The sequence below is a fragment of the Salvelinus namaycush genome, chromosome 39 (assembly GCF_016432855.1).
Source record: "Salvelinus namaycush isolate Seneca chromosome 39, SaNama_1.0, whole genome shotgun sequence".
NCBI classification, from domain to species: Eukaryota; Metazoa; Chordata; class Actinopteri; order Salmoniformes; family Salmonidae; genus Salvelinus; species Salvelinus namaycush.
In genome coordinates, this window is record NC_052345.1 from 9,195,226 (window position 1) to 9,220,718 (window position 25,493).

The following is a 25,493-nucleotide window of genomic DNA, read 5'->3' on the forward strand; positions in this document are numbered from 1 at the left end:
TTGTTCTATAGAAAGTATTTGACTCTAATGTGTGTCACAGAAAGTATTTGACTCTAGCCACAAAATTAGGGAAATTAGAAATGGGGGGGGGGGGGGGGGTCTGGCAGTGGGGAGATTTTAGGCACAACACAGGCCTCAGTGATATGCGTATCAGTACGCAGACCTAACGCTCTCAAACGAAGTACTTCCGCTCAGACGTACGTCATCAATACTGGCGGTATTTTGAAAAGGAACTAGCTGGCCGTGAAGTTGACAGCTGTATCTCATCTATCTGTGGCTGTATGATATAGTGAAATATTATACGTTTTAAGAAAATAAGCCCGCTAACTATTTCAAATATGGTAGGTGGACACGTTGTTTGACAAAGTGAAAAACAGTCGATTTCCAATTGATGAATGTTCTCCTATTTGTAACGTTAATGATATAACGTTAACTTATTTTCAGTCGGATATGCTAATCTTTTTCACTGCTAACGTTTGCTATTTTTTAGGTTTTGGTAGCTTCCGAGGAGCTGTAATGTTTCTTCCAAGAGTAACGTTACTTCCTGCTTTTATGTAAAAAAAAAAAAAAAAACTTTTTACATTTAACCCTAACCCTTTCACTAGAATTGATGAGGAAGCTGGCTAATTTACTAATCTAGCTAACTTAATCTGACTTGCTAGTAGGACTTCAAGTTATTTTCGGAACTTACCAAAGTAAAGATGTTGGTAGAGTGCTGACGAACATTTCTTTGTATGCGCCTGGTGTATTTTTTTTCTCCAAAACATGATTCAAACGACTTTTGAAAATGTTCCGTCATACTCACTGGTCCACGCTATGGAGTGCAGATCCAATGCAATGCAATTCATGGGCGTGGATCAGAGCTCGGTAGTTACCCACTTGTTGATAACAATATTGTGAATTCCTTGTTTTCAGAGTTCCAACGAGGTAACGTTGCAACAGGAGAATGTAAGTACGGTAGCCAAATATGAGCCTTTGTAAGCTTTACTGAAATTACAGTAAGTTATCCATTCAACATGCATGTCCTAATAATTCTGACATTTTTGTCACAGGGACAGCCACTGGACACAAAGTCAGAGGTCCAGGATACTCCAGCACCACCTGCCATTCCTTTCTACACAGAGTGCTCGGAAGCTGCACAGGCAGAACTGTTTAACGAGTGTGAAGAGCAGTTTGCCCAGCTAGAGATGGTACTGATCTGTTTACAATGACAGCTCCGGGTCTGCACAGACAACTTTGGATGATGTGATGTTGTTGTGTTAATGTTAAAATGTAATATTCTGCTTGTTTTTCAGCTTCAGAACGAGATCATTCTCGCAGAGCCAGACTCAGATGAAAACCCACAAGAACAGGTCAGAGATGGCCCTATTTCCCTATAGCTGAATGAAAGCATTAGTATGTGTGATGCATGTACTTTTTACGTTATCTTGCCTTATCTGCTGCATATCTGTTATTTGTCCAACAGTCTGTGAATAGATTGACAGCTGTAGCAGCTGAACTGAAGCAGTGGCAGACAAGACAGCCAGAACGTGCGTGTCTGGTTTATACTCTGAATATCATTCCTTTATAACTAATTGATTGTACTTATACTGTATGACTGAGACATAAGCATGATATGTACCATCAGAATGTGGTTTACTTTCTATCCATAGTGTTGTCCACAAATCCTGAGGTGTTACTCGTTGTTGGAGCAGAGGAGGTAAATTCACATGTGGATGTTGCCTTCCACCGTAGTAGTTATTGTTGGAAAATTTTCATTAAAAAAATATATTTCTATGCAGTTACCTTTTAATATACAGTACCAGTCAGATTTGGACACCTATTCATTCAAGTGTTTTTTTGTTGTTTTTAAAAATATATTTTCTACATTGTAGAATGTGAATAAATCAAAACTATGAAAGTGTTAAACAAATCAACATTTTTATATTTGAGACTCTTCAAAGTAGCCACCCTTTGCCTTGATGACAGCATTGCACACTCTTGCCATTTTCTCAACAAGCTTCATGAGGTAGTCACCTGGAATGCTTATCCAACAGTCTTGAATGAGTTCCCAAATATGCTGAGCACTTGTTGGCTGCTTTTCCTTCTCTCTGCCGTCCAACTCATCCCAAACCATCTCAATTGGATTGAGGTTGGGTGATTGTGGAGGCCAGGTCTTCTGTTTTGCTAGCACAGACTGGAATATGTTCCGGGATTCTTCCGATGGTATTGAGGAGTACACCACATCAGTCACTGGCTTTATCAATAAGTGCATCGAGGACGTCGTCCGCAAAGTGACTGTACGTACATACACCAGCCAGAAGGCAACATTCGCACTGAGCTAAAGGGTAGAGCTGCCGGTTTCAAGAAGTGGGATTCTAACCTGGAAGCTTATAAGAAATCCCTCTATGCCCTCCGACAAAACCATCAAACAGGCAAAGCGTCAATACAGGACTTAGATCAAATCGTACTACACCGGCTCCGACGCCCGTTGGATGTGGCAGGGCTTGCAAACTATTAGACTACAAAAGGGAAGCACAGCCGAGAGCTGCCCAGTGACACGAGCCTACCAGACAAGCTAAATAACTTCTATGCTTGCTTAGAGGCAAGTAACACTGGAACATGCATGAGAGCATCAGCTGTTCCGGATGACTGTGTGATCACTCTCCGCAGACGATGTGAGTAAGACCTTTAAACAGGTCAACATTCACAAGGCGGATTACCAGGATGTGTACTCCGAGCATGCGCTGACCAACTGGCAAGTGTCTTCACTGACATTTTCAACCTCTCCTTGTCCGAGTCTGTAATACCAACATGTTTTAAGTAGACCACCATAGTGCCTATGCCCAAGGACACTAAGGTAACCTGCCTAAATGACTACCGACCCGTAGCACTAACGTCCTGGTAATCCGTCTGGCCCAGCGGCTTTGTGAATGTTGACCAGTTTTTAAAGGTTTTGTTCACATCGGCTACTGAGATCCAGACCAGCTGGTGCTCTCGTGCATGCTTCAGTGTTGCTTGCCTCAAAGCGAGCATAAAGGCATTTTAGCTCGTCTGGTAGGCTCGCGTCACTGGGCAGCTCGCGTCTGGGTTTCCCTTTGTAGTCCGTAATAGTTTTAAAGCCCTGCCACATCCGACGGGCATCAGATCCGGTGTAGTAGTTTTTAATCTTACTCCTGTATTGACGCTTTACTTGTTTGATGGTTCGTCGGAGGGCATAGCGGGATTTCTTATAAGCGTCCGGATAGTCTCCTGCTCCTTGAAAGCGGCAGCTCTAGCCTTTAGCTCGATGCGGATTTTGCCTGTAATCCATGGCTTCTGGTTGGGATATGTGCGTACTGTCACTGTGGGGACGATGTCGTCAATGCACTTATTGATGAAGCCAGTGACTGAGGTGGTGTACTCCTCAATGCCATTTGATGAATCGCGGAACATATTCCAGTCTGTGCTATCAAAACAGTCCTGTAGTGTTGCATCCGCGTCATCTGACCACTTCTGTATTGAGCGAGTCACTGGTACCTCCTGCTTTAGTTTTTGCTTGTACGCAGGAATCAGGAGGATGGAATTATGGTCAGATTTGCCAAATGGAGGGTGGGGGAGAGCTTTGTATGCATCTCTGCGTGTGTGGAGTAAAGGTGGTCTAAGATTTGTTTTCTCTGGTTGCACATGTGTGACATGCTGGTAAAAATTTGGTGAAACTGATTTGTTTGCCTGCATTAAAGTCCCCGGCCACTAGGAGCGCCGCTTCTGGGTGAGCATTTTCTTCTTCGCTTATGGCCTTATAGAGTTGGTTGAGAGCGGTCTTAGTGCCATCTTCGTTATGTGGTGGTAAATAGACAGCTACAAATAATATAGATGAGAACTCTCTTGGTAGATAGTGTGGTCTACAGCTTATCATAAGGTACTCTACCTCAGGCGAGCAATACCTCAAGACTTCTTTAATATTAGACTTCGTGCACCAGCTGTTATTGACAAATAAACACACCCCCACCCCTCGTCTTACCAGACGTAGCTTCTCTGTTCTGCCGGTGCATGGAAAATCCCGCAGGCTCTATATTATCTGTATCATCGTTCAGCCACGTCTCGGTGAAACATAAGATATTACAGTTTTTAATGCCCCGTTGGTAGGATAATCTTAATCGTAGGTCATCAATTTTATTTTTCCAATGATTGCACGTTAGCAAAAAGAACGGATGGCAGTGGAAGTTTACTCGCTCACCTACGGATTCTCAGGAGGCTGCCCGATCTGCGGCCCCTTTTCCTGCGTCTTTTCTTCAAACAAATTACAGGGATCTGGGGCTGTTCCAGTGAAGCAGTATATGCTTCTCGTCGGACTCATTAAAGGAAAAAGTTTCTTCTAGTCCGCGGTGAGTAATCGCTGTTCTGATGTCCAGAAGTTGTTTTCGGTCATAAGAGACGGTAGCAGCAACATTATGTACAAAATAAGTTGCAAAAAAACAAACAAAATAGCACAATTGATTGGGATAATGTAAAACCTCAGCCATGTTCTTCAAATGCATTATGAAGGAAAGAAATTCCACAAATTAACGTTTTAACAAGCCACACCTTTTAATTGAAATGCATTCCAGGTGACTACCTCATGAAGCTTTTTGAGAGAATGCTAAAAGTGTGCAAAGCTGTCATTAAGGCAAAGGGTGGCTACTTTGAAGAATCTCAAATATTAAAATATATTTTGATTTGTTTACCACTTTTTTTGGTTACTGCATGATTCCTTTTTTGCTTACCACATGATTCCATGTGCTATTTCATAGTTTTGATGCCTTCACTATTATTGTACAATGTAGAAAATAGTCAAATAAAGAAAAACCCTTGAATCAGTCGGTGTCCAAACTTTTGACTGGTTCTGTACACATTTCAGATATCAGCTATTTTATAGTTATATAGAGCCCTATGCTTATTAAAAGTAACCATATTCATGTTTTAACAATTATTTTATTTTTTGTAACTTTTCTTTCCTACTTCCAAAGTTACAGAAGCTGAATTCACAACTGGAGTTGGTCCTCTCTTGCTCACAAGCCAAGAGAGACACACTGAGAGAGACTTTAAAAAGGTTTTCTTTGAATGTGATTGTTATTCTAAATCTCCAACCCTTTGAATGTTGACATGGAGACAGTAGATTTGACAGTATACATCTGTGTTTCAGTGAACAGAAGTGGTTGGAGGAAAAGAAGGAAGTGTTGAGGGCAGGCACTGAACATGTGGTCAAACAGCGACTGGAAAACGAAAGGTTATCAGAACACAGGTAAGGTACAACAACTGGGTCGTGTTTGTTAGGGCACACTGTAAATACAAATTTTACAAGGCTTAATAAAACCAAATGTTTTTTTTATTGAACAAGTTCAGATTGTACCTCCCCGTTTCACTATGTTTTGGAGTGTTTTCTTCGGTTTCCTGCCTATGAATATGATCCTGAATAATAGAAAATGACACACAAACCAACACATTGACAACTATCCTGAATTTAATATGGAAGTATTGCTGCTGTTGTTCAGTGTGTTGCAGGACACCAAGAAGAAGATCCAGAAGATGAAGGATTACCAGAACAGACTGATGGAGACCCTGACAGACGTACTGGCGGAACACTTCCCACTTCCTACGCAGGAGACCACCGCTGACAAGAAGAAAAAGGTGGTAGTCTTAGTGATGTATTATGTGGCTCTGATGGAGGGGTTCCTCACTGGTCACATATTGTTTTTTACTGTTGCATCTAGCTTGGTCTCAGATCTGTTTGTGCTGTGTAGCTAACATTTTTTGTTTTGTTGGGAAAGAGAGCACAAACAGATCTGGGACCAGCCTAGATGCTATAATTTTTGTTTCCATTTTCAGAACATTCCTCAAGAGCTGAACGAGAATCTAATTTCACTCAATGAAGTCCTGGAGGTAAGTCTCTGTTCGCATGCATTGTTTGTTTTATTATTCAACCCGGTGCTCTGGTTTAATTTTGTATTTCTTTATTACTACATGCTTGAACCAGTAGCAGCTTTATAGTCTAGTTTTTTATGACCCTATGACTATATTTTACACTTACATTACACTCACATCTTTGTAATGTAGATCAATTTGATCACAGTACAACAAACTGCATAAACATCCCTACTCACCTCTTGCTCCAATTGAACAACAACATAAATAATAATCTTAAACCCTTGTCTTAAACCTTATCTTCCATTGTTGAAATTTGCAGCTGCTGATGAACACGACTCTGGAGACGCCTCACGATCCCTACGTATCAATAGACGAGACGTTCTGGCCCCCGTACACAGAGATGCTGCTGCGCCACGGCATTGCACAGAGACACCCAGAGGACTGTTTCAAGATCCGCCTGGAAACCTTTTATTAACAGTAGCTGGTCAGACATTTTGGTTCTAGTTTTGTCAGCGTGTATAGCAGCCTGGTCCCAGATGTTTGTGCTGTCTTGCCGTCTCATTGTAATGCCATCGATCATAAGCGTTGGTTATACAGTACAAAGGGATCTGGGACCAGGCTAGGTGTATGGTAATATCATGAGTATGTATTGCGATAGTGGCTTGATAGGTCACTGGTTTATAGTGTTATTTCCTGTATGTTTCACAATAGGTTAACCTTTTTGAATGTTTTTTTTGTTTGTATATGTTAAATATCTATGTATGTTGCTCTCTCTGGCTACTGGAACACAATTTGCATACTTTGGTGAAACCTTAAATTGTTTTTATGTATATATTTCCATGTATCAATGTATGCCAGATTTGTTCTTAATAAAATGAAAAATCAACAGAATATACAAACATTCGTCATTCACTGTAGCACTTTGTTCTAATCCGAAGAACAGAAAACATCTTGATACATCAGTACTTGATTCACAGCAGTCAATTTATAACTCAAGTACATAAGAACTTGTATAATATTTTTGCAAATACAGAAATTCTCAAGGACAGATAATCTACCAACAACACATTTTAAACATTGAAAAATGCTATACATTTTTTTTTTGTCAAGAAACCCTGACATGCGTCAGCAGACTACGTAATCTCCATCATCCAATCCCGAGAACCGTTTAGGTATGTTCACCCGCCTCCCGGGAGTTCGTGCATTCTTGTGGGCGGAGAACAAATTTCGGTTCCGGGTGTTTTTACACTTCTCTCGAAGGCGTTCATTTGTCTGATTATGGTCTTAAATCATAAAGTAAAATAAATTCACGAACATTCAAGGTAGAGAACAGTTTTATTGAAAGAACAAACAGAACATCAGCAAAGATGACAACCCGATCAGAGAGAGAGAAGGCCCTGAAACTCAACGAGCAGCATCAGGCCATTCTGTCCAAAATGCTGAGAGAGGACGACAACAAATACTGCGCCGATTGTGAGGCGAAAGGTAACCATATAACACAATGTAAACTTCGTTAAATGATGTGTCATTTGATGTTATATAACTATTTCAGTTATTCGTCCAGCCAGACTCCGACTGAGTTGTTAGCTAGCTATGCTAACTGTAAGTAGCAGCTAGTCTGCTGACACCTTCCTTCCTCTTTAGCATTTATCCGGTAGCTACTAGGCTAGCTTAGCGATGCTAGGTAGCATTTTGTCTTCCACCACACCTTGAACCATGATCCAAACTTTAGTCATACAAGTAAATGCTAGTTTCGACACCCCCTGCAACATGAAAGTCACCACTGGGAAACTATCCCTAAATGTCAAAACATGTCACTCTAAAAGAATGCACAGGGAAGACCTGCCAATCTGAAGTGCTATTGTGACACCTGTACCACCGGTACAGACAGGTTTTTGATAAGTGAATCTTCCGTTACCTGGGCTGTGTTCATTAGACACCTAACGGAAGAGAACATACTGAAACCGGTGCACTAATGAGTACTCTGCCTGCCAGGTCCAAGGTGGGCATCATGGAACCTGGGAGTGTTTATCTGTATCCGATGTGCAGGCATCCACAGGAACCTTGGGGTTCACATATCACGTGTCAAATCTGTCAACCTGGACCAATGGACAGCAGCACAAATACAGGTAATTAGCCAATGTCCAGGATTTATAGTTTTCATAAATTAGAAATGTCATGTATTGACCTATATTTATTGACACAGACACCTCTCTTTCTTGTATATCCTACTGGCTGAATACAAAGTTGACTTTTTAACCCATACTTATCATGTCCCCCCTGCTGTTTCACTATCCACCCTCCACCCCTCTGTCTCTCTATCTCTGTGCTCCTCTTTCTCTCTTTCCCCCACCCTCTTTCTCTCCATCTATCCTTCTCTTCTCTCACAGAGCATAGTAGATATGGGCAACTCCAAGTCCAGGCAGCTTTATGAGGCCAACCTTCCAGACACCTACAGAAGGCCTCAGACAGACCAGTATCCTTACAACTACACACACACACACACACACACACACAGTCTCTCTCGCTCACTCACACACACACACACACTGCGGTTCCCAAAAAGCTTCCCGTAACACACGTACTTGCCCCTTTATAATATTGCTACATTTTTTCCCCCTTAACCCCTGACCCCAGAGCAGTGGAGTTCTTCATCAGGGACAAGTATGAGAAGAAGAAATACTACAGCAAAAATATGACCAATGGACACAGCGTATGTATCTCACCTCTGACGCCACACTCAAACTGGTTTGCGGATAGTACTAGAATGTGTTACACTGTCTTATTTGTATGTAGACTCTCCAAAGTGTTGCTTGTTAGGTTAAAGGGACACTTTGGGGTTATGGCAATGAGGCCCTTTATGTACTTCCCTAAAGTCAGATGAACTCTTGGATAGCATTTGTATATCTCTGGGTCCAGTATGAAGGAAGTTAGAGGTAGTTTCACTAGCTAATGCTAACTAGCATTAGCACAATGACTGGCTACCTGCTAGCATGTATTTCCACAGGTGTTTATGGTGCTGCTGGGGTACTGTTTTATTGTGTTATATGGCCCAACCATTTTGGAACATTATTCAAATGAGATTAGGCCTTTATCTCTCTTCCTCCATTGATTTTATTTTTCTAATTTCCTCTTATGATGTTCCTCTACAGCCAAAAGACAAGGAGAGCAAGCGAGAGAAGGAAACTGATAGAGGAACCAAGCTGTCATACAATGCCAAAGTACGGTGGTTTTGAATGGATACATCTATAGACTCTTTATATAAGATATCTGTCTCAACCCAACCCATATTCCCTGTTTGTCTCTTTTGAGCTTTGCAGTCAGAATGATATGTTTATTTAGTTTAGAACAGTTCCACTCATCATGACACTCCATGCTATAGCGGTCAGGTTTTAGTGGTTTAATGGGAGCAGACTTAAAGGGCAATTCCGCCGCTTTTCAAACTCATATTCATTTTCCAGCAACATACCATTGTCTACATATGTGAAAACGGCGCGTTTCTATGATCTGTGGTTAAAAGGATCAAATTGCTTCCCTGTAACATTACAGGGTAGGATTTAAAATCAAGAAAAACTGATTTATTTATTTATTTTTTGCCAGAGGGAGGGTATTTTCTTGCTCCCCATGTCACCAATCTCCTAGTGTTTGTTTTTTAAATGTTTTAACTTTTGATGATGTCATCGGGTAGAACTTTTTAACTTCATAAAAAAAAATTATACAAAAAGAAGAAATGCATGGGTTTTCACATGTCGACACTGGTATTGTGCTGGAGATAATGAAAATGAGGTTGAAAAGTGGTGGAATTGCCCTTTAACAGTCTAGTATGGCAAACTGTATGAACAACATTACAGTTAACAGGTCTGGCATTATACAAAGTACTTAATACAACTAATCATCAATTTACAAATGTTTATGGTCACCATGTCCAGCAAACTGATTTGTTGCGGTGCGTCTCACTGTGTAGTTACTTTGACGTGTTGATACATTGATGGCATGGTGAAAAATAGACCATCTTTGGGTTTAGGGTTAGAATGCTGGGCGTCGAGCTCCCGGCATGTTAGTTCCTAGGCATTGAATGTGGTCAAGTAACCCAAGGCTGATGATGCACCTAACCTTTGACCTCTAAGAGGGCTTTACTGCTGAGGGTTTGAAAACCTCCCCAGGATCTTTGCTTTCATTATGAACTAAACCTATGCTCAACCGAAGCCCTGCATATTTAGCCATTAGTCTGGAAGAAGCTTAACACATCAACTTCATTATTACTTCCAAGACTACATTATTATTTTTTCACAATCATTATGCCTTTTCTCTTGGACTCAACCCCTGAAGAGTGAAGAGACCCGCCATGCCCCCAAAGCCAGTCCTGTGAAGACAGCAGAACCTCCCGTCAACCTACTTGGCCTTGGTAAGATTAAACCAGTCAGTTTTCCAAAACGAAAATGAGAGTTTCTTATTGGACAAGTTCAGATAGTCCTTCCTGGTTTCAGCCTGTTTTCTTTTGTTTTGTGCCTATTGAATATGACCCTGCTTTGCCTTGACGAATACGACCCTGGGTGGTAGCCTAGCAGTTAAGAGCTAACTAGGTGAAATTTGCCGATGTGCCCTTGAGCAAGGCACTTAACCCTAATTGCTCCTGTATGTCGCTCTGGATAAGAGCGTCTGCTAAATGACTCGAATGTAAAATAAATAAAATAAACTAAACCAGTCAGTTATTCAGAAATGCTGAAGTCCTGAACAATACACACATTCATCTTATGTACGTTTTTTCCTCCCCTGTATAAACTGTTTTACACATCTGTTTTTAACCCCTCTCTGTTGCTCTCTGTCTCTCCCATCTCTCTAGATGCTCCAACACCTGCCCCTGCTAACAACGGTAGTGCTGCTAGCACAGCAAGTAACGACTTGGATATCTTTGGCCCCATGGTGTCCAACCCCCTCCCCTCATCTAATGCTGCTGCTCAGTTCTCTCAGGTAACACAATCTGATGACCTCACCACTTCCCTGGTCCCTATGGACACCCAGCTCCACAAACATAAAGACGCATACTGAACTTCTATATTTACATGCACACATATTACCTGTACATCTACATCTGAACGATGGCTCAGTTGGTAGAGCATTGTGCTTGCAATGCACTGAGTAATTTGCTGTTTACCCATTGTTTCACACACATCCATGCAGGCCAATGCATGCTAGCGTGAGAGTAGTTTGAAGAGCAAGAGACTCAACACACTGAATAGGGTTAGCGACTTTTCTTACGTCGTTCTTACAGTTTTTGCTTCCTTCTTCCAGGCCAGCTCCAGTACCCCAGCCAGCACCCCAACACAACCCCCAGCAGCAACCCCATCCTCGGGCTCTGTTCAGGGAAACCTGAACCTGTTCAGTGAGACTGGTGGTGGAGGGGGCATTAAGGGGGAGGACACCGGGGCCAAGAAACCCCTCTCCAAGGACTCCATCCTGTCCCTGTATGGGAACACCAGTATGCCTCAGATGCCCCAGCACCAGCAGGCCCCGCCTGGTAAGGAGAAATACAGACACAAGCCTACACATGCACAGTATGTACACTCATGCAGGGCTCTACACCGACCTTTTTTACAAGGAGCACGTGTAGGAGCACCCAAAGAAATTTAGGAGCACAATGACAATTATTTGAGGTAACAAGACGTTTTCTTTGTAATAATGGTGCAAGAATGACGGTCATGAATCTGCACTCAGTGTATTCACCATGGCACTCCAGGGCTGCAGTACAGTGAAGTAATCATTTCAACAATTATCATCAGCACTTGTGCTCCTAAATTAAAATTCCAGGTTGTACAACAAAATATTTAGGCGCATATGCGAGTAAAATGGTTGCACTGTAGAGCCTTGTCATACATAAGTGTGGGCATGTGCACACATCGTGATGTGACTTTGATTAATGTGATGAATGTTATTTATCGTTGTTACTCGATTAAATTAACCATGTAACAATTGGCTCATAAGGAATTTGGGGCACCACGGAAGAAGTTGTTTAACCTGTTTGGGCTGCAGCCCGACACCGGTACACTTATGACAACATCCAGCTCAAGTGCAGGGCGCGAAATTCAAAAGATATTTTTTTTAAATATTTAACTTTCACACATTAACAAGTCCAAGACACCAGATGAAAGGTGCACATCTTGTGAATCAAGCCAACATGTCCAATTTTTAAAATGTTTTACAGGGAAGACACAATATGTAAATCTATTAGCTAACCACGTTAGCAAAAGACACCACTATTCTTACTCCATCAGTTTTTGACTCCATCAGTAGCTATCACAAATTCGGCCAAATAAAGATAAAAATAGCCACTAACCAAGAAACAACCTCATCAGATGACAGTCTGATAACATATTTATTGTATAGCATATGTTTTTTTCAAAAAATGTGCATATTTCAGGTATAAATCATAGTTTACATTGCAGCTACATTCAGAAATTGCACCGAAAGCAGCCATAATATTTACAGACACCAACGTCAAATACCTAATTACTCATCATAAAACATTTCTGAAAAATACATAGTGTACAGTAAATGAAAGACAGACAGGCATCTTGTGATGCCAGACAATATTTCCGATTTATTAAGTGTTTTACAGCGAAAACAAAATGTTGCGTTATATTAGCTTAGCTTAGCACAATAGAAACACTTGGGCGCCGGCGACTACGACAGATATATGAAATAACATCATAAATTGGGTCTTACTTTTGCTGATCTTTCATCAGAATGTTGAACAAGGTGTCCTTTGTCCAGATGAGTCGTTGTTTGGATTCAGAATGGCAACTTTCTCTCTCCATTTAGCAAGCGTGCTAGCCGGGTTGCACGGATCTCTCCATGTAAACAAACGGAAGAGAACGGAACACGGCAAAACTCCCGAAAAAATTTCAATAATCTGATGAAACTATATTGAAAAAACATACGTTACGATGATATGGTGACATGTATCAAATAAAATCAAAGCCGGAAATAATATTCGCCTATAACGTCAGCAAAACAAAAGGCAACCCCACTGTCCAAATTGCGTTCTTCAGATTACCGGAAGTTGGGTACACGTCATTCCAAGAGGGTTTATTCCATCCCAGATCGAGATAATCACCTCCTTTCTTCTCTCACAGCCTTCTTGACACCCAGAGGAAGGTGTATGAAGTGTACGTAGACTCTTACGTTCATTGCCCATGTATAGGCATGAAGAGGAAGAGAGCCTCGATTTCAGACTTTGAACTTCCGGGTCAGGAAAAGTGCTGCAGAAGGAGTTCTGTTTCACTCAGAGAAATAATTCAAACGGTTTTAGAAACTAGAGAGTGTTTTCTATCCAATAGTAATAATAATATGCATATTGTACGAGCAAGAATTGAGTACGACGCCGTTTGAAATGGACACATTTTATCAGGCTACTCAATACTACCCCTTGCAGCCATAACAGGTTTTAATGAGTTACCATCTCCCGAATTAAACTCTAGAAGAAATATATAAGATATATCGATAAGTCATTTATTATTCATAACCTCATCTCAGTCTCATTCTGAACATTGCATACTTCTTGAATCCGCAAGAACCCCAGCCTTTTCTGATTATTCAGTTCTACACAAATTGATTTCATTATTTATTTACTAACTAGCTAAATAATAACACAGAATACACATTTACATGAGACAAAAGTCTCCAGTGGACTGACAAAATATGATGGCTTGTTACACAATGGAGAGGGGGTGGGGAAAGAGAGGGATAGAGAAAAGGACATTTATTGTGGATACATTCTAGGACTGTTCTCACATTAATTCTACACCTTGTACACGAACTGCTGCCCGTTTGGGTAAGAAATGCAATGTATTTACGTGTAAGTTAGATGTCTTTGTTCGTTGTCTCTCTGTTGAAACCAATCAATCCTTCTATGGGGAATGGCTCGATGGGTGTAAGGCTCTGATTGTCCACCAGAGGTTACAATATCCTTCTTAGTTGTCATGGCTTGGAGTGGAGTGTTTCTTCTGAACTGATCTTCAGATGCACCAATGATTGTCTGAGATGGGATCCTCTCCTTCCTTTCTCGGGTAGATAGTCAAAGTTCTAGATCCCTTTACATGCACAGCTGCAGACTGTCAATGTTTTGGTCTAGTGAGTTTATCTTCTTCATCTCGTGTTGAGTTTCAGAGTTTCCAGCCATTTGTAATGTTTAGCTCACGCTTCACATCTGCTGGTCTGAATATGTTAATTCTTAGCGAGTCCTTTTAATCACTCTGGTCGGAAAGGGCAGTTCCATCACACTGACACGTTCGTCTGACCTCATTCGGGGCGTGGCTTAGTTAATGTGCAACGGAAATCACAGTATTTGGTTCATACAGTTTTTTATAACATCACAAAATGAAAAGCAATATGACATGATTATTTTTTGATCCCCACTGACCATTCTTAACATTCCTATCTTAGAAATTTTGTTCCAATATACATTTTTTGGGGTGTTATAGTTTTAGCGGCAAAAATATTCTCGAGAACAAAGGCATTCCTTTGGTTGGTACTGAAGAGCAGGAGAGGGTTCTCTGCAGCATAAGATTTACGATTGGCGTGAAGTGTCATAACTGGCCTGGCCCCCCTCTCCTCTCCTGTGTTCTGAGGCCTTGGAGTCATGACACACAAGTGCATGCACACAAACACACCAACCAATAACACAGAGGTTGTAAATGGTCTCCAACTGGCTCTGGGCTATGTAAATACCAAACACTTCTAAAGTAACAAGTCACCAACCAAGTTGTTCAGTCACTTTAGTATATCTATGGCAAGCAGTCATAAAGGTTAACAGAAAATTATATTTTGAAAGAAACTCAAACTGTTCTCAGTATTTCTCCTGTATTTCTCCCTTCCAGCTGGTATATACATGAACCCTGCCCAGATGCAGTTTCCAGTTGGCATCCCCCAGCAGCAGGTCCCTGCTGGCTACCAGGCCTTCCCTGGTATGGGCACAGGCATGCCCCCCACCACCGTCATGGGTGCCATGATGGCTCAGAACGGAGCTGCCATGATGGGACACAACACAGGCATGATGGTTGGCATGACGATGCCCAACGGTTTCATGGGACAAGCGCCTGCGGCCGGGATGGTTGGCATGGCTCCGAGGATGATGGGGGTACCACAGGGGGGGATGGGGGGTATGGTGCCCGCTCAGGGCATGCAGGGGATGTATGCCGTCCAGCCTGGGCAGCAGGGCCACTGGAGCATGGGACAGGTATGTTAGTTCTTTTGATGTCACGCTCTTTGGCATATTGGGGATTTTCCCATTGGGGTAAACGTTGCATTTGAAGTATAAGATGGTTTTATAAGAATACAATATCAAGTGTCTTTGGGAGGTAACTTAGGTAATGTTACCATATTGCCATACCTAACAATCAAATCTATATAAATGCATTGGGGTTAGGGCTTGGGTTTGTTGTAGTATTAGGCAATATTGTGTTTCCCTGACACCTTACTATTCATCTCTTCTACTGTCTTCCCCAGATGAACCAGCAGATGTCAGGGATGAGTCTGAACGGTGCCGGGGGGGCCATGGCCTTCGGTCAGCCTGCCTCCACCATGGGAGGCTGGGCCGCCGCACCCTCCGGTCAGACCCTCAGCAACCAGCTCTGGAAGTGACCCCGCCCCTGGAGGTCAAAGGTCAGGGATTAGGGGTCAGGGCAGAGGGGGTTGCAACCAGGGGGTCCGAAATCCAACATCCAACCCCCCAGCAACCTTACTATGAACTGATGCCCGTTCTCCAATTGATACTGACTAACATCGAGCTTATCTGGCTCTGTTCGCATACTGAAGAGATGCAGCCTTCCTTCCTTGTTTCCTTCAGGTAATCACAGATCCATTGGTGATTGGACAGGTGAAAGCAAGGTGACCGTCTTATTAGTCTGACCGACCCAATCAGATCAGGGATTACTTCAAGGAAGGAAGCATTTCTGAAGTATTCAAACGGGGCACATCTCTCTCTTTCTGTCACTTTCTATCCATCGCGCTCTCTTTCCGTCTCTCTTTTGTGAGTAAATTGGGAGTCCTCATACATACACCATCATACGCAGGCTGGCAGTCAGTGCCTGTTACATGTTGTGGATATCATAACTCTTTTAATTTTCCTTTTTTGGAAAGAAAAAAACGACAACCACAACAACGTAAACAAATACAACAACAAAGACATCATCGACAACATATCGAAAAAGCTGCAGGACCAGTTACACAAGCTTTTATTGTATCATTATAAAAATTGTTATAGAGAATTAAAGAATAGTATTTAAGCTTTGGGAGAAGACATGGCTATCATTTCTGTGAATACTGCTCTCCTATGTACAGCTCTGTATAACCTTTTAAACTACCTGTTCCCCTACAAAATAAAGTATGATAAACCAATGTGTCTTATGTGTGTTCTAGATTTTGCCATTAACAACATTCAATGTCAATTCTACCAGAACACCTAAGAAGGTCCAGAAGTTTGCATTTAAAAGATGTCTACTCCCCCATGTATTTATTTTTTCCGGGGTATGCTACACACATGCAAATGTCAGGGTGGTATCATTCTTTAACCATCCTATGCAGAGCTGGCAGGTTAAATACACCACTACAGTATCACATAAGAGGGAATATAGACACGGAGAGCCAAGAGCTCCCTTTTAAGGAGGCTAAATATTTAACAGAATTCGGTTGATGGTGCAACATGGTAAAAAAAGACATTTACTAATTGTTTTCTGAAAAATAACTGAATGAAGAAGCACTGAACTGGGGAGCTAGGAAGAAAAAACGAATTCCATGTCCCGCGTTTTTCCTCATGATCTCTTTTGAGTGCATTAACAGTGTGAGGGTGTTGACCCTAGCTTACTCGATATTCTACAATCAATCACAAGTATTTGAGGACGACAAAGTAACAGTTTGGTAATGGCCACACCTTCAGTTGTTGATTATCCGGAGGAGATACGGCGAGGGTGCCCGATGAAGAGCTCCGGGCCCGTCTATCCGACTGACGCTTCTCCCTCCCTGTAGCATCGAAGCTCCCTCCGCTACTACTACCTTTCAGAACTGCCTCAACACCGTCAGCTGTGGAAGACCGTACCCGAAGTCAAGACCAGCTAATGTCAGAATCCTACATTTGTTTTGTTTTTAAATAGTATTTGAGATTATCTTTAATGAAAAGCGCTATCTAAAATAAATGTACTATTATTAAACAGAAATAGAGTTCCAGGTCATACTTTATTTATTTAGTTCCAAATAAATGATTTACAGACAGGCATACTTTCAACCAACGATCTGTTGATAAGCAATTGCTTGCTAAGGTTATGTTTCGCTTATAATTGTGTAAGGGTTACGTTTAGGCTAGGGTTAGGATAAGGGTATGGCTTAGGGTGAGTGGATAGCGGTAGTTAGTTGACATGTTGACAGTTATTGAACATCTACAAACCATCTACTTGGGACTATCCAAATAAAGTGTTCGCGAATTCCATTCTAAACCCTGCATAATGGCATTCTGCAGATATGGGACATAAAGAATCCCATCTCTATGCGACTGGGAGGATCACAGTGCCGACGGTTCAAATCGAACTCCAGAACCAGAGAGTTATGTTCAGAACTCTCAAGAAATCTTCAGTTCTTGATCGTCAAACAACGAGCGATACAGCATTCTGGCGAGCTTTTCATTCATTCTCCCTGAAGACGGACGTAGTTCTTTTAAAAGGACAACGACGTTAACTCAGGTAAGAACAATTCAATTATTTCAGTCTTAAAACTCAAATATTAATTGATTTAATTCTGATGAAAAGGAAATATAATAAAACTTAGGAGAAGATGGCTGTATAGGCTTTTGTTGTTAGTTACCAAGAATGGTAACCATGCAAAATGAATATTTAAAGCTGTAAATTATGTTACGTAATGTCCCAATTATCTCTCCTCCCTCCCAAAGTGCGCAGTTGTTCACTTCACTGAATTGAAGGGAAATGACTGGTATAATAAATATGGTTGAAAATCCCACTAGCCCATGCCTCCACCAATCCAACGTTTTAAGATGTCTGGGAAGTAGTGAATGAGTGCACACTTTAAGGAAATGTGAGATATTATTGGAAGGCACACATTATTTGCCATGAGTGAAAAGGAGAATATCCCTTCCTTAAAATGCAAAAAATCTATTATGTTTACCCTGTGTTACCATATTGTTTCTTTCAGGGTGGATCTCAATGGTGACCCAACTCAACTCCCTTGACGGTCCAGAGTTAAAGAGTCAGAACATCCGTCTGAGCTTTGCAGAGGTACTTGGTGACAAGTACCACTACGCAAATGCCATCGACAGCTCTCTGCTCTGGACTGTTGGGTACACCCCCTACATTCCCCCAGCTCTGAAAGGAAGAAGCTTCTCCTCTGGAGAGAGCTTCTTCCTGGATGAGTGGGAGCCACTGACACTCCTGCAGACTCCTCAGGTTATGTCCACCAGTGTATCCATCGAGGAAGACAACCTGATCCAGTCTGCTGCAGGCCTTGTGTCTCAGGTTCTGTTCACCAGTGTTGCCATCGTGGAGAATGACCTGATCCAGTCTGCTGCAGGCCTAGTGTCTCAGGTTCTGTCCACCAGTGTTTCCATCAAGGAGAACGACCTGATCCAGTCTGCTGCAGGCCTAGTGTCTCAGGTTCTGTCCACCAGTGTTGCCATCGTGGAGAACGACCTGATCCAGTCTGCTGCAGGCCTAGTGTCTCAGGTTCTATCCACCAGTGTTGCCATCGTGGAGAATGACCTGATTCAGTCTGCTGCAGGCCTAGTGTCTCAGGTTCTGTCCACCAGTGTTGCCATCCTGGAGAATGACCTGATCCAGTCTGCTGCAGGCCTAGTGTCTCAGGTTCTGTCCACCAGTGTTGCCATCCTGGAGAATGACCTGATCCAGTCTTCTGCAGGCCTAGTGTCTCAGGTTCTATCCACCAGTGTTGCCATCGTGGAGAATGACTTGATCCAGTCTGCTGCAGGCCTAGTGTCTCAGGTTCTGTCCACCAGTGTTGCCATCGTGGAGAATGACCTGATCCAGTCTGCTGCAGGCCTAGTGTCTCAGGTTCTGTCCACCAGTGTTGCCATCGTGGAGAATGACCTGATTCAGTCTGCTGCAGGCCTAGTGTCTCAGGTTCTATCCACCAGTGTTGCCATCGTGGAGAATGACCTGATTCAGTCTGCTGCAGGCCTAGTGTCTCAGGTTCTGTCCACCAGTGTTGCCATCCTGGAGAATGACCTGATCCAGTCTGCTGCAGGCCTAGTGTCTCAGGTTCTGTCCACCAGTGTTGCCATCCTGGAGAATGACCTGATCCAGTCTGCTGCAGGCCTAGTGTCTCAGGTTCTATCCACCAGTGTTGCCATCGTGGAGAATGACTTGATCCAGTCTGCTGCAGGCCTAGTGTCTCAGGTTCTGTCCACCAGTGTTGCCATCGTGGAGAATGACCTGATCCAGTCTGCTGCAGGCCTAGTGTCTCAGGTTCTGTCCACCAGTGTTACCATCGTGGAGAATGACCTGATCCAGTCTGCTGCTGGCCTAGTGTATCAGGTTATGTCCACCAGTGTTACCATCGTGGATAATGACCTGATCCAGTCTGCTGCTGGCCTAGTGTCTCAGGTTATGTCCACCAGTGTTACCATCGTGGATAATGACCTGATCCAGTCTGCTGCTGGCCTAGTGTCTCAGGTTATGTCCACCAGTGTTTCCATCATGGAGAATGACCTGATCCAGTCTGCTGCTGGCCTAGTGTATCAGGTTATGTCCACCAGTGTTACCATCGTGGAGAATGACCTGATCCAGTCTGCTGCAGGCCTAGTGTCTCAGGTTCTGTTCACCAGTGTTGCCATCGTGGAGAATGACCTGATCCAGTCTGCTGCAGGCCTAGTGTCTCAGGTTCTGTCCACCAGTGTTGACATCGTGGAGAATGACCTGATCCAGTCTGCTGCAGGCCTAGTGTCTCAGGTTCTGTCCACCAGTGTTGACATCGTGGAGAATGACCTGATCCAGTCTGCTGCAGGCCTAGTGTCTCAAGTTCTGTCCACCAGTGTTGCCATCGTGGAGAACGACCTGATCCAGTCTGCTGCAGGCCTAGTGTCTCAGGTTCTATCCACCAGTGTTGCCATCGTGGAGAATGACCTGATCCAGTCTGCTGCAGGCCTAGTGTCTCAGGTTCTGTCCACCAGTGTTGCCATCGTGGAGAATGACCTGATCCAGTCTGATACAGGCCTAGTGTCTCAGGTTCTATCCACCAGTGTTGCCATCGTGGAGAATGACCTGATCCAGTCTGCTGCAGGCCTAGTGTCTCAGGTTCTGTCCACCAGTGTTGACATCGTGGAGAATGACCTGATCCAGTCTGCTGCAGGCCTAGTGTCACAGGTTCTGTCCACCAGTGTTGCCATCATGGAGAATGACCTGATCCAGTCTGCTGCAGGCCTAGTGTCTCAGGTTCTGTCCACCAGTGTTGACATCGTGGAGAATGACCTGATCCAGTCTGCTGCAGGCCTAGTGTCTCAGGTTCTGTCCACCAGTGTTGCCATCGTGGAGAATGACCTGATCCAGTCTGCTGCAGGCCTAGTGTCTCAGGTTCTGTCCACCAGTGTTGCCATCGTGGAGAATGACCTGATCCAGTCTGCTGCAGGGCTAGTGTCTCAGGAGCTGTTCAGCAGTGACGCTAGAGTGAAGGATCGTGATGATTCCACACTGAGAGACTCCAACCAATCTGAGGTCCATGTGGCTGATGTCTCAACCAAGAGAAGTAGTCTAACCATCACTATTTCTATGCTTTCAACCAAGAGTTGCCTTGTTGCTTTACATGAAGTTGATGCTAGTGCTACAAGCCTGGAGCAATCTGCTGAGAAAATGTCTACCTCTACTACTGATGTCAACGACATCTCAACTGCTGCTGCCAAGAAGAAGAACAGGTGTGGATTATTCTCATCTCTCTGGAGAGCTCTCAGGGGGAAGAACAAGAAGCCTCTAAGTACTAACTCATATACTCTTAGTCTCTTTTGTACTTAATATAATCATTTATCAACTATTTTGATACTAATATCCAGTGTTAATGGCTGTCTGTGAAATAGGTTTTCTATATTTTCTACACTTTGTTTTTTTTCAGGCTAAAGTGGCTTCCAAGAAAGAGGACGAAATCAACACGGATCTGAGCAGCCTCACCTGCCACCACAACACGACACAGGGAGATCACTGATGCAGGCACCCACAATGGTGTTCCTATGTTTTATCCCACTTTGTCTTCATCCCCAATCCCTTTCCCCCACCCCACCCGTTTTATCTTCAGTAAACCTTTTGTCATTGCATTTGATTGTGCTTTGTCTTTCATTGGGATCACTGTCATTGAAAAGGGAAGGGGTTTCCTAGTTCAACTACTTGTGAATAAATCACTGGCTAACTTTCAAACTCCAAATTGAGACAACCGAGGCAAAGACGTCAGCAGGAGGGCAACTGTGACCTTCAGAAATATGCAATTGTGTGAAAAGATTGTAACCATGTAACAACACTAATGCGATCAGTTATATCCACATTTCCCGGAGAATAACAGGCATTCTCGCTCAGGGCCTCAAGATGGAGTAGTAAGCACAATTATAATGGTTCCCCTCATAATGACGCTTTTATCAGCTGTTGGATATGGGGATATTCCCATATTAGGAATTCCTGTGGGAGATTTATACCGTGAATAAGTATGATAATTGGACATTGTGCATGGATTGTCCATGGCTACTGAGTATTTCCATCATATGATTGTAGCCTAGGTTATGATTCTGTTATGATGAGGTTTACATTGCAGTTGTCTCCTAAGACATGACTGACTCATGGTATTGTAATCTATTACATCACATTGATGCATCATGAAATAACCCATGTGTGTAGGAGTTTAACCACAGGCATAATGTAGCCAAGGTGTTCATGTAATGCAAGTGTGTTTTCAGTTTGTTCTTTGTGAGCTATTGCCAGATTAAGATATATAACAGATGATAGGACATGGCTATAGTTTATGTTTGCCCTCATTTTTCAAACCACCACCAACAAATACCAACCCTGTTCTCAATTAAATTCACTATTCCATTCAATTTCTGAGGGCTCTTCTACAAAACAATGTTATGAGAATGAAACCTGAAACCAATAGCCATCTCCATGATTTAGGTTACAGCGAGAGGCTAAAAATATCCAGTTCAGACTGGTAGTAGTCACGACCTAAATTATGACAGAATTCTGCACCACTGGTAGTTGACGTCAATACAGTACAGTCACTTCCTCGGTGACGTAATCGAACGGACTCGGTCGGTAGCATTGCCATCTGGTGGATGGACTCCGACTCGAGCCCCGTAACATTACGTCATTGGAAAGGAACCGATGCCAGTGTTTGTGTCTGGGTTTGAATACAAACAGATGAATAGCCGACCATTAGAACTGATACTCGACAGCAACAACTTGAGCTACAATTAATACGCATTTAGGCTACAGTAAACTCTTAAATAACTACTCAATATGCTTCAGGCGTTTTCTGGAGAGTTTTGGGGAATGTTGTGACTAAGAATGTTTCAAATTAATTGAGGTTGCTTCATTGGTAATGAGAAAATAGTTGCATAGTCAGCAAAACAGCGTAGGGGTTTTGACTTCAGTTCATTGACGTTTATGTCAATTCTGCTGTATAGACTAGCCAGTATCGTGGTCATCATGCATTTTTTGTTTAATATATTTCAAAAGACAAGGGCTCGGCAATGAAGGGAATGGATAGATAGCAAAAGCAAGCATTAGCTGATTTAAAACTGTTGCAATTATGATACTTATGAGTTGTGCGTAAATGTCTCTGTCCGTGGTGCTGAAATGTTTTTTCTTTATCGTGACTGAGAAACGCATTGCAGGATGTCCATTGTACTGATCCTATTTTATTGACATTCAAATATGTTATTCGATTCTACTGATACACACTGTATGTTCATCCAGCTATATGTTATGTTGAATATTGTTTGAAATATAGCTGGTAAGAGTGATTGTCATTTGCATCTCTGACGCAACTTCCAGGAATCAAACAGAACGTTGATAAAGTCTAGGACATTGAACTCTCAGACAGAACCCAGTTTAGCCTTTCCTGTGGATCAATATTTTACAGAAGCCTTAACGGTCAATTAATGTTGGAGCTATAACGACGGGAACGCGCACTGTTTTTGGTACATATTTGCAGGCAGGTGTGTGTGTGTGTGTGTGTGTGTGTGGTGCCAGCCAGGGTGGCGTGACTCCTGAAATAAGTGAGGTTGGAAAAAGTGTTGTTCTTGCATGTGGCGAGAGAGAGAGAGACCCATTCTCAAATTCGTAAAAGCGCGTGCACAACCATAAGGAAGGAAGATTCGAGCTCTAGGGGGCTGCATTCCCATTGACTGTTCCATCTCCCTGTCAGTGGCAGCAACATTAGCAGTGCCGAGGCGGTGGCAGCACTGAGAGAGAGAGAGAGAAAAAGAGAGAGAGAAAGAGAGGAACGCAACACACAGACTCCGCCTAACGTTACCACGGTCCAACATCACCGAGCCCGTGTCCGGTGGCGCGAGGGCATCACAGCTCAAAGCCAGTCCATCCAGAGGGTCCCTCGGCTTGCTTGTGTCATCTCTTGGCGTGGAGATGGGCTTCCCGTAAAACCGGCGGTGGTGGAGGGGAGAGGCGGGGGGTGGGGGGGGGGAAGCGAGAGACTAGAGAGTGAGGAGGTGTAGAAAAAAAAGCCGAGGAGGACGAGAAACAAAAGCACAACCGTGGGTGCCTGCAACAACCATGAGCAGCGGCGGCTTGCCCTATTCACCAGAGCTGCTGCTCTACCCGTGGACTATGTCGTGAGGTGTGGCTCTCAACGCTAAGCAGCAGGGATTCTGTCAGTCGAAACGACAGTAGCAAGCCAAGGAGGGGTGCGGCTGGTGGAAAAGATGTCGTCCGCCTCGGTGGGGCCCCAGGGCGGCCCTCGCCCACCCACCGCGCCGCCGACCGTCCCCGAACTGCCGGACCTCAGCCATCTCACGGAGGAGGAGAGGAAAATAATCATGGCCGTGATGGATCGGCAGAAGGAGGAAGAGGAGAAAGAGGAAGCAGTGTTAAAGTAAGGGCTACATTTCCTTTCCCTGAACGGTGATCGGTGGAACCCCGAACGCACCACTCGCAAACGCAACAACCCCATTCACGAGCGAGGTGTCTGTGTCCAGAAGGCAGACGCACGAGCAGCCATCCGCCACCTATTAGTCCCAGTATGTTACCAATATGCCTGTCGTTTACCATTGTAGTCACATTTCACACCCATTCAACCACCATAACCCGTTGCATCCCCTATTGTTCCCTAATACTGGGCTGTAATTTCCGTATAGCCTACAGATGTTATAGCCTACGCTAACGGTGTTCCCTTGCTTGCCACTGAATGAATAATTCACACCAGGTTGGATACTGGGGTTCGTTTTGGGATTCGACTATTAACGAGGGTAAAAAAAATCACAGTTTATAGGCCTGTCAATGCTTTAGCTTTGCTCAAATCCAGTATAGGCTATGCGCTCTTCTCCAAAGCCCCCATAGGGAACGTCAGGTGTAGCCTAGCCTATATGATTGAAATTCATCCCAGTGTGGACATAGCCTACAAGGTGAATAGCTAATCAAGGTGTCCTCGCCGTGACAGTCGATGATGATGGAGGTGGTCATTGATAAGGACGTGGAAATCGGGTCAAACGAGATACAGGTGTAGCCTCGCGCGGGTGGCGGAGGAGGGGAGACGGGGTGTACCAGTGGGGGAGCACTGGATGAATCATACCACAGGACTGCGTGCCCCCCCCCCCCCCCCCCCCTCCCCCCTCCCTGAATCTTTCACTATCTTCCTCCTCTCCCGAAGTATTTTTTTGTTTTGTTGCTTTGACACGGCCGCGTACACAACCGACATCACCACCTTACCGAAGCAGCTTGGTGGCTGGCAATGCTTGGTAGCTGTCCTTAACACAACATCAACGGTGTGCAAGATATCGAACTGTTGCTGTTTATGTCACCTGTTGCTGTTTATGACACCGTCGTAGTCCAACAAGACGATGGTGACATTAAAACTCTAATGATGCTTCATTGCGAGCCTGGCACAAACCATTCGTATTTTATGCCCGACAATCGTGTTACACCGGTGTGGTGCCATTTTCCCCTCCCCTCGGCGATGAGTGAGAGTGGGTGTGGTTGCACTGGTTGGACATCTCACCATGTGATGTAAGGCCGGGCATTCGAGCTAAGCGTGATAGGGGGAATTGAAGCTCGACCAGTTATAGCCAATGTCTGGTTTTAAAACGCCTCAAACCAGTATCAATTCAACTGATATCGAATGAATCAGTTATTGGGCCCATTTTATTCGGAAAACGTGTATGCAGCGTGAAAGTACCGTGCGCCTCTTGTGTTCAGCTCTAGTCCACTGTTGGCCTAAATATATATTCTGTGTTCCTTCCCCCGTGAACGGGTGTATTGGTTATTCTTTGGTTTTCCCACCGGTCGGTTCCCAACACAATGCAATGAATGTGGTGAATGAAAGTCGCTTATATAATTTTGCATAAGACCATCTTAACGAGATCGTATGGTAGTAGGGAACATCCATAGTGCACTACGTGACTCATG

The 25,493-nt window shown here is 43.5% G+C and overlaps 2 protein-coding genes across 2 annotated transcripts; both read left to right on the forward strand.

Annotated features, from left to right (window-relative positions):
- The first annotated feature begins 239 nt into the window (after window positions 1–239).
- On the forward strand, window positions 240–6,756 carry LOC120032950 (centromere protein K-like). The gene is made up of 11 exons (XM_038979226.1): window positions 240–341; window positions 916–948; window positions 1,053–1,190; window positions 1,296–1,352; window positions 1,466–1,529; window positions 1,653–1,699; window positions 4,968–5,050; window positions 5,144–5,242; window positions 5,493–5,628; window positions 5,827–5,880; window positions 6,185–6,756. Exons 1-11 carry the CDS (start codon window positions 339–341, stop codon window positions 6,338–6,340), a joined length of 870 nt encoding a protein of 289 aa, XP_038835154.1. The 5' UTR covers window positions 240–338; the 3' UTR covers window positions 6,341–6,756.
- Window positions 6,757–7,072: 316 nt separating this feature from the next.
- On the forward strand, window positions 7,073–16,258 carry LOC120032837 (stromal membrane-associated protein 1-like). Its single transcript, XM_038979043.1, has 10 exons — window positions 7,073–7,350; window positions 7,861–7,994; window positions 8,256–8,341; window positions 8,503–8,578; window positions 9,018–9,086; window positions 10,195–10,270; window positions 10,709–10,836; window positions 11,158–11,383; window positions 14,742–15,100; window positions 15,370–16,258. The coding sequence occupies exons 1-10, from the start codon at window positions 7,233–7,235 to the stop codon at window positions 15,502–15,504; spliced, it is 1,407 nt and encodes a 468-aa protein (XP_038834971.1). The 5' UTR covers window positions 7,073–7,232; the 3' UTR covers window positions 15,505–16,258.
- Window positions 16,259–25,493: the final 9,235 nt, after the last annotated feature.